The 12,504-nt window shown below is 39.4% G+C and overlaps 1 protein-coding gene across 1 annotated transcript in view; it reads right to left on the bottom strand.

The window, feature by feature from the left end:
* Nucleotides 1-12,504, bottom strand: part of THADA (thyroid adenoma associated) — a 333,765-nt gene that overhangs the window by 239,647 nt on the left and 81,614 nt on the right. Inside the window, exon 26 of the mRNA XM_010842320.1 lies at nucleotides 2,528-2,619. Coding sequence (XP_010840622.1) covers nucleotides 2,528-2,619 — 92 coding nt within the window. The remainder of the gene's footprint in view (nucleotides 1-2,527; nucleotides 2,620-12,504) is intronic.

Raw genomic sequence — 12,504 nt, 5'->3', positions numbered from 1 at the left:
AAATGCTTAGAAACCAAGTCTGTTTACTCCAAGATAGACACTTATTCCCCCCACTAGATGGGAAAGGTAGATGTTTTTATGTCCAGTTCCATTCTGATCAAGAGCACACATTTGCAAGATTGTGGCAGAACAATCTGTGGCTGTGAAAGTAGACTTCACCAGCCTGTGAGGTCTGACTGGCTGAGTTTAGTTATTCAACGGCTGAGTAACCAACCAACAAGAAAGACATCATTATTACTAGCATTCTTACAGCACCCATCACATATACACAAAATAGAAGCAAAAGGTTCTGCCCTCAGGGACTTAATACTGTAGCAGACAGGTACATAAACATTTTCATCCCAAAATGACATAATTAAACAAAGAACAACTAGAAGAATCATTAAAACAATGGCAAGCTGAAAACACTAAGGTTTTAGAGAGCAAATCTAGTAATGCTGTAAAGAAATAGACTCTTGGAGGGTTAAACAGAGAACAGAAGCCTTGAAAATGTAATGAAATATACCAAGCTTCAGATTACTGAAATAAAAACTCTTACCAAAACTGCTCATCACATTTTGAAAAGTTAACATTTTAATACCTTCGTTTCACTTGTCAGCCTTACTCAAAACAATTATGTGAATATTCAATTTCCCTCTTTCTAGGAAAGTTATATATTCTGTAACTTTTCCTATTTAAGAGGAATGAACTTATAATGGAGGTTTCCCATCAGCATGCTGTGGAAAAGAGATTACCGCAGTGTGGTTTCATTGTGCTGTTCGTCCACCCTCCTCAGAAGTAACCTACATAAAATGAACCTGATCACTTTATCCTATACATAGTAAAAGTTGCAACACACCCAATAATCACTTTTATAAAAAGTAAAAGGGGGGAAAAAAAAAAGCATTTCTTCGAGTTCAGTTTTAAACATTAATTTTACTTGTTTGATAACCTCATATCATATTTCATTTATACACTATTTACCATGGCCTTATAATATGACCAAACCATTTTAACCCTTAGCAATTTGTTGAATTATTAACAAAATAAGCAAAGCTAAAAAGAAAAACAACTAGTGACAGGAAGAATTTATTTAGGAACTGGGCCAAATAGTAAAAATTATAATCATTCTTTCAAAAAAATAATGTTATCCTTATTAAAAATACAACTCAGCTAAAAAACAAAAACAAAACCAAAAAAGCCTCTCTAATATTTCCTTAGTATACTCAAGGAATTCACATTTATAGCCAATTGCTTTCCATTTAAATATTTACTGAATTTTATGGAATGATAAATAGGGCTTCCCAGTTGGCGCTAGTGGTAAAGAACCCATCTGGCAAGGCAGGAAACGCAAAAGATGTAGGTTCGATACCTGGGTCAGGAAGACCCCTTGGAGGAGGGTGGGGCAACCCACTCCAGTATTCTTGCCTAGAGAATCCCATGGACAGAGGATACAGTCCATAGGGGCTGCAGAGTCAGACACAACTAAAGCAACTTAGCAGGCAGGGGTGATAAACAACAATTTAAATGACAATTCAGAACTACCAATAGGTTTCATTAGAATTACTAACAGTGCATCAAACAATTATTTCAAGATATTTTCTAATCCCTAAGACTTAGTTCCATCACAAGAAAATATATTTTAATAAACAAGAGCTTAAAATCTGAATTAAAAGTTTGATCAACTTTTTTTGGCAGGAGAGGAATAGGGCTTGATATATCTCTAGAGCATCAAGAGAAAGACCACTGGGCCAAATCAGACCCTCAATAGTTACAGGAGGTGATTACACATGCAGCGACAGTGACATCTAGTGTTAACAACTGCAAGCCACCAGGCTGCCATTAAACCCTCCCAACTGCTAATAACAAACAACGATTCAAAGCTTCTCTTCTTTAAAAACCAACACACAGAACTTCTGCCTTGTATCCAAAGATTACTCATAATCAAAGTGTTTCAATAAGGTTTTTTTCCAGACATTAAAAAAAAAAAAATCTTAAGAGAAAAACATCTTAGAGAGTATAACACAATAGACCTAAAAGTAAAATGCATTGTTTACAATGTGTGGCCAACACCTTTAACTACTCCCCCTGGCTACAGGTTAATGCAGAAGTAATCTGGGACATGGCCCGATGAGCGTACCTTAGACATTTAAACTTCCAGTTACTATAAAAGCAAAGATATTGCACAAGCTAGTACTTGATGACACATCAAGAAAAAGCAATTTAGGACATTTCAGGAATACCTGAAGAAGATTAAATCAAAAACAAACAAACAAAAAGAACAACTTTAGCTGTTGCACTGAGAAACAAGCTCTACATTTCAGCCCTTGCTACCTTCAATATTTTTGTTGCTTTGAAAGGTCCACTTATTAAACAGTAGATATTTTTGCCTAGGGGCTTAGCATTTGGCAGCATAGGTTCATTTACTATATTATTTTTATAGTTTTATGCTTTAGATCAATCTATAAAAGTAAGCAAAATTCTAAAAATTATTTTTGGCCAGAACGATATTTTGTAAAAAATAAAGTTAGCATTAGATGAAGCTTACCTATTTTTTTTGGAAAGTTCATCCTTTCCCCTTTTAACTCCAAATATTCTTGTGATCAAGGTACTGAAGAGAAGCGTGGATGAATTTCTCACCTGTGTAAAAATACACAATACAGGTTAAGAAATATTCATGGCATGAAACCAACATTTACAATGTTCAAACTAGACATTCAAAACCATTACCCGATTGCCTAGTGTGTGGCTAAAGAAGATATAGTTGTGTTCATAAAATAAGACAATTTTCAATAACTTTATAGCAATTACTTCATTACTATGAAGGACTTCCTCTTAAACTGAGCTTCACAATCCAACCACATGTACACAACATAGCATTTTCCTATACTTCTTTACAAACACCAACTGTTGCATTATCTCTTTGTACCTGTATCATCAAGTAACAGTTTTTAAAAAAACGAAACCAATAAATTCATTTTTCTACGTCATTTCTGATGAATATCCCAAGAAAGAGCTTAGCTCTTTCCTTTTATTTTCTACAATCATTTACCTATGAGAAAATACTTATCAGATCTAAATCAATGGATCCACATTATTAATATGGCCAATAAAATACTAATCTGCTTCCCAACCAATGTATCAAGACAGTTTCCTATATCATAAAAATGTCTTGAATATCGCGGCATATTGTGCTGTGCTCAGTCGCTCAGTAGTGTCTGACTCTTTGGGACCCCATGGACTGTAGTCTGCCAGGCTTCTCTAACCATGGGGATTCTCCAGACAAGAATACTGGAGTGGGTTGCCATGCCCTCCTCCAAGGGACTCCCCAACCCAGGGATCGAACCCAGGTCTCCTGCACTGCAGGTGGATTCTTTATCATCTGAGCCGCCAGGGATATTGAAGATGAAAGTGAAAGTCTGTCAGTCGTGTCTGACTCTTTGCAACCCCATCAACTATACAGTCCATGAAATTCTCCAGGCCAGAATACTGCAGTGGGTAGCCTTTTCCTTCTCCAGGGGATCTTCCCAACCCAGGGATCGAATCCAGGCCTTCTGCATTGCAGGCGGATTCTTTACCAGCTGAGCCACAAGGGAAGCCCTATACCAGGGATATTGGGCTTCCTCAATTACCTTGCCAAATCTGAGTACAGATGTATAAATATGTACTGACTTCCCTAAGTATGTAAGGCCGTATAGTAGCATGGAGAATATCCAGAAATAGAAGACACACACTAACTGCTAACACAGAGTTCATATTCTAATTAAACAGGAGTTATACAGTGTGTTAAAATAGCAATATAAGAAGAAAGGTAGCTGACAGTAACAATGTAGGATTTAGAAAACAGCTTCCCGAAACTACTGCAGTAAGGATCACAAATTCAAACGCCCACAAAGGCAGTGAGTTACAGAGGCAGCAGAGGACTGGGTCTAAGGCAGGCACTATTAAGCTTAAGCTGAAGCTAATGCCCTGAGGAAAATGTAAGCCCGGTGTTGCCAGATCTTCTGCTTTTTCAACAGAAGCCAGAAACCCTAAGTTTTATATGAATTCTATTTTGAAATGTTGGCAACAAATTAAAGAAAGAAAAAAAAAAAACGTATTGTGGGAGCCAAATAAAACACAGTTGTGGGCCAGATTTGACGTATCAGCCACCAGTCTGTAACCTCTCCTCCAGAAGCACATGACCAACTCAATTTATGTGTGGTAACTCTTGAAATGGACCACAGATACACTGGCACAATTCATACCTTAATTGCAATGAAACCCTAAAACTGGACAAGCTCACTTACATCCATTCCACAGTCAACAAACATGAATGAAATCCCTGATATCCCCAAACAAGTCACTCTGTCCTGGTACTCTACTGACATGCCCTCTGACCTAGCTCAGGTCTTACCTCTCACCTAGTCTATGGACTTGGTTCTCAAAGACTCCTTAGGTTGAAGATGACTTAGTAAAGACATCCATGACCCTATCACCTTGAGATGGACAGGTACACACTGCTATATTTAAAATTAACAACCAACAAGGACCTACTGTGTAGCACAGGGAACTCTGCTCAATGTTATGCTGCAGCCTCGATGGGAAGGGAGTTTGGGGGAGAATAGATACATGTAAATGCATGGCTGAGTCGCTCTGTCGTGCTCTGGAAACTACCATAACATTGTTAATAGGTTACACGCCAAAATAAAATAAAAAGTTGGGTTTGTTTGGTTTTTTTAAAGAATCACACAAAAGCATAAAAAGAAAAGAAAAATCAATACACAAACTTCATCTTGCCCTAAACCAAACTTTCTGACAAAGACTGCCAGAGGCAGTAAAGTTAAGACAGGACTGCCTGGAGAGGAAAGGGGAAGCCTGAGGAGGCACACTTTATCAAAACTATAGAGGACTGTTTTACAGATTGAATGAGCACCTGCAGAAGGAAAACTCCCTTGTTTGATTCAATAGGCTGAAGGCAGGAGACACATAATGTCTTTGAGTAATGTTAAGATGGATCAGACGGATTACCATCCTGATCCATTCACCATCAAGTTCCCTCATTAGTAGTCAATGACTATCATTAATTTTTCCAGTAGATACAGCAAATTAGTGGTGTTCTACCATTAGTTATAATTTTTAGAAAAACTACCATTAAAAAAAAAAAGCTTTCCTTCATGAGCTATTTGGTCATTCTGTTATCAGTTAATACAGAATTATTTCCATAAATTTACCACTTTGCAGAATAATGAGTTCATGACACAGTAATCTCCAAAGGTGACCAAAAGATAAACTTATAAGACATTTAAAAAATTAATTATCCTTTTATTGAGATACAATTCACATATCATAAAATTCACCATCTTAAAGGGTACTCTTCAGTAATTTTTACTATATTCACAAAGTAGAAATGAGCACCACTACTTAATTCCAGAACATTTTCATGACTCCAAAATGAAACTCTATATACATTAACAGTCATTTCCCATCTTCCCGCACTAGGCAAGACTTTCTGTCTCTATGGATTTGCCTATTTTGGACATTTCACATTCGTGCAACCTTTTGAAATGAATTTCATGCTTTCATTCTCAAGGTTCACCCATGTTGTAGCATTTGTCAGCATGTCGTTCCTTTTTGTGACTGAATAATATTCCCTTTTATGGATATACTACATTAAAAAAAATCTACTCATCATTTGATGAACACTGGGCTGTTTCTACTTTTTGTCTATTATGGATAACACTATGAACACTCATGTACAACTTTTTGTGTGAATGCTTTCACTTTTCTCGGGTATACACCAAGAAATGAACCTGCTGGGCCACGTGGTAACTTTATGTTAACCTTTTGAGAAACTGCCAAAGTGGCAGCACCATTTGCACTCTTACCAGCAATATAAGAGGATTTCCTTTTCACCAGTTCTCCAAATCTTTCACAATAATTGCTATTGTTCCATCTTTAAATTATAGCTATCCTACTGGATATGAAATGGACAGCTCACTAAGGTTTTGACTTGTATTTTCCTGATGCTTTTGACTTGTATTCCTGAATGCTGCTAAATCCTCCCATTTACTGAGGCCTTCTTTAATTTCTTTAAACAATGGTTTGTAAGTTTCACTGCACAAATCTTTTACTTCTTTTGTTACACTATTCCTAAATATTTTATTTTTGATGTTACTATAAATACACATTTTCTTAACTTCATTTTTGATTATTTATTGGTAGTGTACAGAAATACATCTGATTTTTGTACACTGTTTTTGCGTCCTACAACCTTGCTAAACTTGTTTATTAACCCTAATTGTGTGTGTGTGTGTGTGTGTGTGTACTTCTTAGGATTTTCTATATATAAGTGCGATCAAAAATTAGAAATAGTTTTGCATCTTCTTTCCAATCTGGCTATTTATTTCTTTTTCTTGCCCAATTCCCCTACCTACAATCTCCAGTACAATGTTGAATAGATGTGACAAGAGTGGATATCTTTGTCCTATTCAAAATCTGAGGGTAAAAGCTTTCAGTCTTTTACCATTAAGTGCATTGTTAACTATAGATTTTTCATTGATAGCCTTCATCAGATTGAGAAAGTTCCCTTCCATTTCTAGTTTATTAAGTGTTTTTAACATGAAATAGTGTTAGATTGTGTCAACTGCTTTTTGCCTCTGCTTAAATGATCATGTGGTTTTTCATTCTTTATTCATATATATTAATTGACTTCCATATGTTGAAGTATATATACTGTTTTTAAAATGTAGATATTATTCAACATAGTATTTTTAAAAATTATTGTAAATGTAGACCAAAAAACTAGCATGAAGACTACATGTTACTTAAGATAGAATAGTGTCCTTGTTTCTGTGTGATACTATTAATAGTTCAAGAGTATCTGTTTTAGGTACCCTTTTTTATTTTCTAATAGTTCACCCATACTTTCTGTCCCTGTTCATTGTTGTTCGGTCTCTAAGTCATGTCCAACTCTCTTTGCTACCTATGGACTGCAGCACACCAGGCTTCCCTGTCCTTCACCATCTCCTGGAGTTTGATCAAATTCATGTCCATTGAGTCAGTGAAACTAGCTAATCATCTCATTCTCTGTGGCCTTCTCCTTTTGCCCTCAAGCTTTCCTAGCACCAGGGTCTTTTCCAATGAGTAGGCTTTTCACATCAGATGGCCAAAATATTAAGTTTCAGCTTCAGCCCTTTCAATGAATATTCAGGACTGACTTCCTTTAGGATTGACAAGTTTGATCTTCTTGCAGTCCAAAGGACTCTCAAGAGTCTTCTCCAGAATCACAGTTTGAAAGCATCAATTCTTCAGTGCTGAGCCTTCCTTATGGTACAACTCTCACAGCCATACAGGACTACTGGAAAAACCATAGCTTTAATTAGGCAGGCCTTTGCCAGCAAAGTGATGTCTCTGCTTTTTAATAGACTGTCTAGGTTTGTCATAGCTTTCCTTCCAAGAAGCAACTATCTTTTAATTTCATGGCTGCAGCCATAATCCGCAGTGATTTTGGAGCCCAAGAAAATAATATTTATCACTGCTTCCACTTTTCCCCCTTCTATTTGCCAAGAAGTGAAGGGATCAGATGCCATGATCTTAGTTTTTTAAATGCTGGGTTTCAAGCCAGCTTTTTCACGCTTTTCTTTCACCTTTATCAAGAAGCTCTTTAGTTCCTCTTGATTTTCTGCCATGAGAGTGGAATCATCTGTATATCTGAGGTTGTTGATATTTTTCCCAGCAATATTGATTCCAGCTTGTGATTCATTCAGCCCAGCATTTTGCATGATGTACTCTGCATATAAGTTAAATAAGCAGAGTGACAATACACAGCCTTGTCATACTCCTTTCCCAATTTTGAACAAGTTAGTTGTTCTATCTCCAGTTTTTAACTGTTGCTTCTTGGCCTGCATACAAGTTTCTCAGGAGACAGGAAGAGTGATCTGGTACTCCTATCTCTTTAAGAAGTTCCCACAGTTCGGTGTGATCCACACGGTCAAAGGCTTTAGTGTAGCACGTCCTTGTTCAGTCTAAAGCTAATGAGGAGGAGAACTAAGAAGTATAATTGAGAAAAAGTCTGTGACTAACTGACAAACTGCATCATCAACTCCTAAACCACTGATAGTAAACACTAATGCGAGTCACAGATGTTAAATCTTAACATGGGTAATGAAAAAGTTCATATACAGTGATAGTATATTTTGAAAACCTCACAGCAGGAATGGCAATGAAAACAGTCCTGCTTACTAGCAAGGAAGGACCAAGGAGAATGCAAATTTAAAGGAAAGAAATGACAGAAAAGAGTAAGTCGAGATAAAGTTAGAAATGGACAGAATAGAATGGTTCCCAAATAACTCTAGCTATAATCAATCCTTATCACAAGCAAAATACCAGAAAACCTGTTCCCTTACTGCCTTCTCCATCACACCCCCAACATACGGCTCATACAGATTTGGTATTTGGCTACAAACTGACAACTGCTACCAAAGTTTTTCCTGAGTACATATGCTTTTTCTTTCCTTTCTAGTATGAAGAAGTTTTCATACAGATCTGTAAGATACAGAAGAGCTAGGTAAATGAAAATAAGGTTGCACAAAGCAGTGTGTATGTGTTTCTGAGTGTGTGTATGTGAATGTGTGTGTATTCTGAGTGTGTATGTATGCATGTGCATATATGTATGTCTGTGTTAGTCACTCAGTCATGTCTGACTCTTTGCAACCCCACAGACTGTAGTCCATCAGGTTCCTCTGTCCATGGAATTCTCCAGACAAGAATACTGAAGTGAGTAGCCATTCCCTTCTCTAGAAGACCTTCCCGACCCAGGGATCGAACCAGGGTCCACTGCATTGCAGACAGATTCTTTACTGTTTGAGTCACTCGGGAAGCCCTATATTATACATTTTTCTTATACATTTGTATTTTCTCATATAACATGAATTTCTTATATAATAAGAATGCTGCCTTAACAAATATTTAAAAACATGAATGGAGAACCTACCATGTGCAATCACTATGTGGTCTGATCATTTACATACCATGTATCTTTACTCTTCATGGACAGTCATGTCCTTGAGGGTGGAATTATGAAATATTTTGTCTAGCGCACACAGTGCCAGTTTATCCTAAAAAATCTTTGTGAAAAAATTAAATGGGCTTTTGATCCTAATTCGCCTTCCATCACTTCTTAGCCATGGACCTTGAAAACAACATCTAAAACTTCAAGTCTCAAATCCCTCATCTGCAATCTAGGAAAACCGTACTAGGATTTCTGGTCCTATGATCAGGGGGAGGGTTAGCCCTGACTGGAATTTGGAGTGACTTTCTTCCAAAGTAACAAGACACTTTTCCCACAACAGGAGAAAAGAGACAGAGCTTCCAGTAGCCCATGCATCACCTATGGGTGAATCAAAGAAAAAGCACTCTTCCCGTGAGTGAATAAAACTCCACGCCATGGCGTGTAGAGCATGGCTGGCTTTCAGCACCGCACAGCTCTCAGCCTGGCACCCTTGCAGCAAGCTCACAACCACCAGAGGGCCTGCAGACAGTGCCAACAGGGGCACAGAGTGCACAGGGCAGCACTGCTGGGAAGATCTGAAAGGCCCTTTTTTCTCCTCTGAAACCCACTGCATACTGTAAACCAGAGGTGGCCCAAAGAGATGCAAAGTCAGATGCACCGGATAGAAATATAAACCTGGTGTGGGTCTTGGAAGGACCCTAATGTGGCCCACTCAACAGAGCTTCCAGGTAAACTAAAAGGATGAGTTACCTGTCCAGCAATGAGGATACAGGGAAAGAAGATCAGGCATCTGAACATAAAAAAGGGAATGCCCAGAAATGTCTCCGATTCCAAAACTTGTCTGGGAATTTCTCAGTTTCCATGGGTATACACACCTAGAAAATTACGTTTGGTACCTAATTTTTAACTAAACAAGCATCATCTAACATATGTGTTGAAGGTTATCACTTGCCACCACCTTTACTCATATTTCTGTATTCTGAGCCACCATCATCACTTGGCAGAATTATTACAATATCTTCTTGAGTGGTTTCACCTCCCCTCACCTCACAATCAAGACTCCATTTTTCACTCCATCACTCAAATCCCATCATGCCCCTACTGTGAAAATCTCTCAGGCAAGATTTCTCAATAGCAAGCGTCAAACCTCTGACACCAATGGTGGCTGCGGCTCATTCATCCATTTGCAGACTCGGATGAGACTCTGCATCATGTGGCACTGGATCTGGCTTCTCTAGCAGCTGCCCAAGACTTATGCCAACACCTGCCCACACTGTGAACTTTGACCAGCAGAGACAGAGGGTGGGACTGTTCCCAGAGCTGTAGTTTCACACAGCCTGGCTAGAAGAAACACCACACGATCAGACAACGAGCTCAGTTTTCCTCCAGATTAACCTGTAAGGCCTGCTTGTTAATGTCTTTTCTCACCTCACTTCCCAACATTCCTGCTGTTTTGGGTTTGTATCATTCAATAAAAACTTAGCACCTAGGCTGTATCTTCAGCTCTGTTTTCTGGGGGACAGGTCAAAACCCTACAAGATAAGGAAGATGTACTTATTCACTACATTTCCTGAAATATGCAAAATGTTCCCCAATAATATCACAGATTCTGGAATCAGACAAATAATAGTTGTGTGTTCTTGGAAAGTTACTTCTCCTCTCTGAAACTTGTTTTTCTCATCTATAAAACAAGGGTTCTAATAATAGAATCTACCTAGCAGGATTATTCCAAGCATTAACTGTGGTAATGTAAATTCTGCCAAGCACAAGGAAGACAGTCAATGAGACAGTCATTACTATGATTATGTCTTGGGGAAGGCGCCAAGATGGCGGAGGAGTAGGATGGGGAAAACACTTTCTCCCCCACAAATTCATCAAAAGAGCATTTAAACGTTGAGTAAATTCCACAAAACAACTTCTGAATGCCGGCAGAGGACACCAGGCACCCAGAAAAGCAACCCAACTCCTCAAAAGGAGGTAGGAAAAAATATTAAAGACAATAAAAGAGACAAAAGAGGGAGGGACGGAGTTCCGTCCCGGGAAGGAGTTCCGTCCTGGGAAGGGAGTCTTAAAAAGAGAGAAGTTTCCAAACACCAGGAAACCTTCTCACTGCCGAATCCGTGCCGAGCTTTGGAAGCACAGAGGACAACATAACAGGGAGAAAAAATAAATAAACAATTAAAACTCGCAGATTGCGAGCCCTACGGTAACTCCTCCAGCGGAGAAGCAGCGCAGACGCCTGCATCCGCCATTAGCAAGCGGGGGCTGGGCAGGGAGGCACGGCGCGGGCTGCATCGCTGAGAGTAAGAATCTGGCCTGAATACCCTGAGCACTATCTGAGCGAAATAATTTGGGCTAGCAAACCAGACTGTGGGATATCTACCATGCGAAAAGCCAGCCCTAACCTAAGACACCGCCAGCCCGCGCACGGATCAAAGGACTAAACAGAGGTAGCCGGCTGCAAACCTTCCCCCTCCAGTGACAGGCAGCCAGAGCCGGAAGGGGGCAATCGCAGCCCCAGAGAGACATTATCTATAAAACTGGCTTCTTTGCTAACTAAAACTTATTAGGGGTCTGGACGGTCAACATCTGCCTGAGAAGGTGCGCCGGTTTTACACCCAGATAACCAACTGACGGGGAGGCGATAAGTCGCAGCATTGGCGCTCGCCAAACACCTCATCACCTGAGCTGCTCGGACCTGGGAAGAGCACAAAAACGCAGCCCCAATTGAGTCTGCGCCTCTGAGGACTACCTGAGTGCCTGAACCTGAGCGGCTTGGACCTGGGAGGTGCATGCAACCCAGGGCCAGCCTCGGATTGTTCCCGGCGGAACAACCTAGAGCCTGAGCAGTGTGGGCAGGGAGGCTACACGCGCCGTGAGCGGGGGCAGACCCAGTGTGGCTGAGGCACTGCGAGCGCACGCCAGTGTCATTTGTTTGCAGCATCCCTCCCCCCTCCCCATACGCGCACTGAACAAAGAGAAGAATACAGCTCCACCCACCAGAACACCGACACAAGCTTCCCTAACCAGGAAACCTTGACAATCCACCTCTACATACCTACACACAGCGAGGAAACGCCACAATAAAGAGAACTCCACAAACTGCCAGAATACAGAAAGGACTCCCAAACTCAGCAATTTAAACAAGATGAAGAGACAGAGGAATACCCAGCAGATAAAGGAACAGGATAAATGCCTACCAAACCAAACAAAAGAGGAAGAGATAGGGAATCTACCTGATAAAGAATTCCAAATAATGATAGTGAAATTGATCCAAAATCTTGAAATTAAAATGGAATCACAGATAAATAGCCTGGAGACAAGGATTGAGAAGATGCAAGAAAGGTTTAACAAGGACCTAGAAGAAATAAAAAAGAGTCAATATATAATGAATAATGCAATAAATGAAATTAAAAACACTCTGGAGCCAACAAATAGTAGAATAACAGAGGCAGAAGATAGGATTAGTGAATTAGAAGATAGAATGGTAGAAATAAATGAATCAGAGAGGATAAAAGAAAAACGAATTAAAA

The sequence above is a fragment of the Bison bison genome, unplaced genomic scaffold (assembly GCF_000754665.1).
Source record: "Bison bison bison isolate TAMUID 2011002044 unplaced genomic scaffold, Bison_UMD1.0 scf7180017864177, whole genome shotgun sequence".
Taxonomy (NCBI): Eukaryota; Metazoa; Chordata; class Mammalia; order Artiodactyla; family Bovidae; genus Bison; species Bison bison.
Note: the sequence above shows the minus strand (reverse complement) of the source record. Positions and strands in the feature narration are given on the sequence as shown.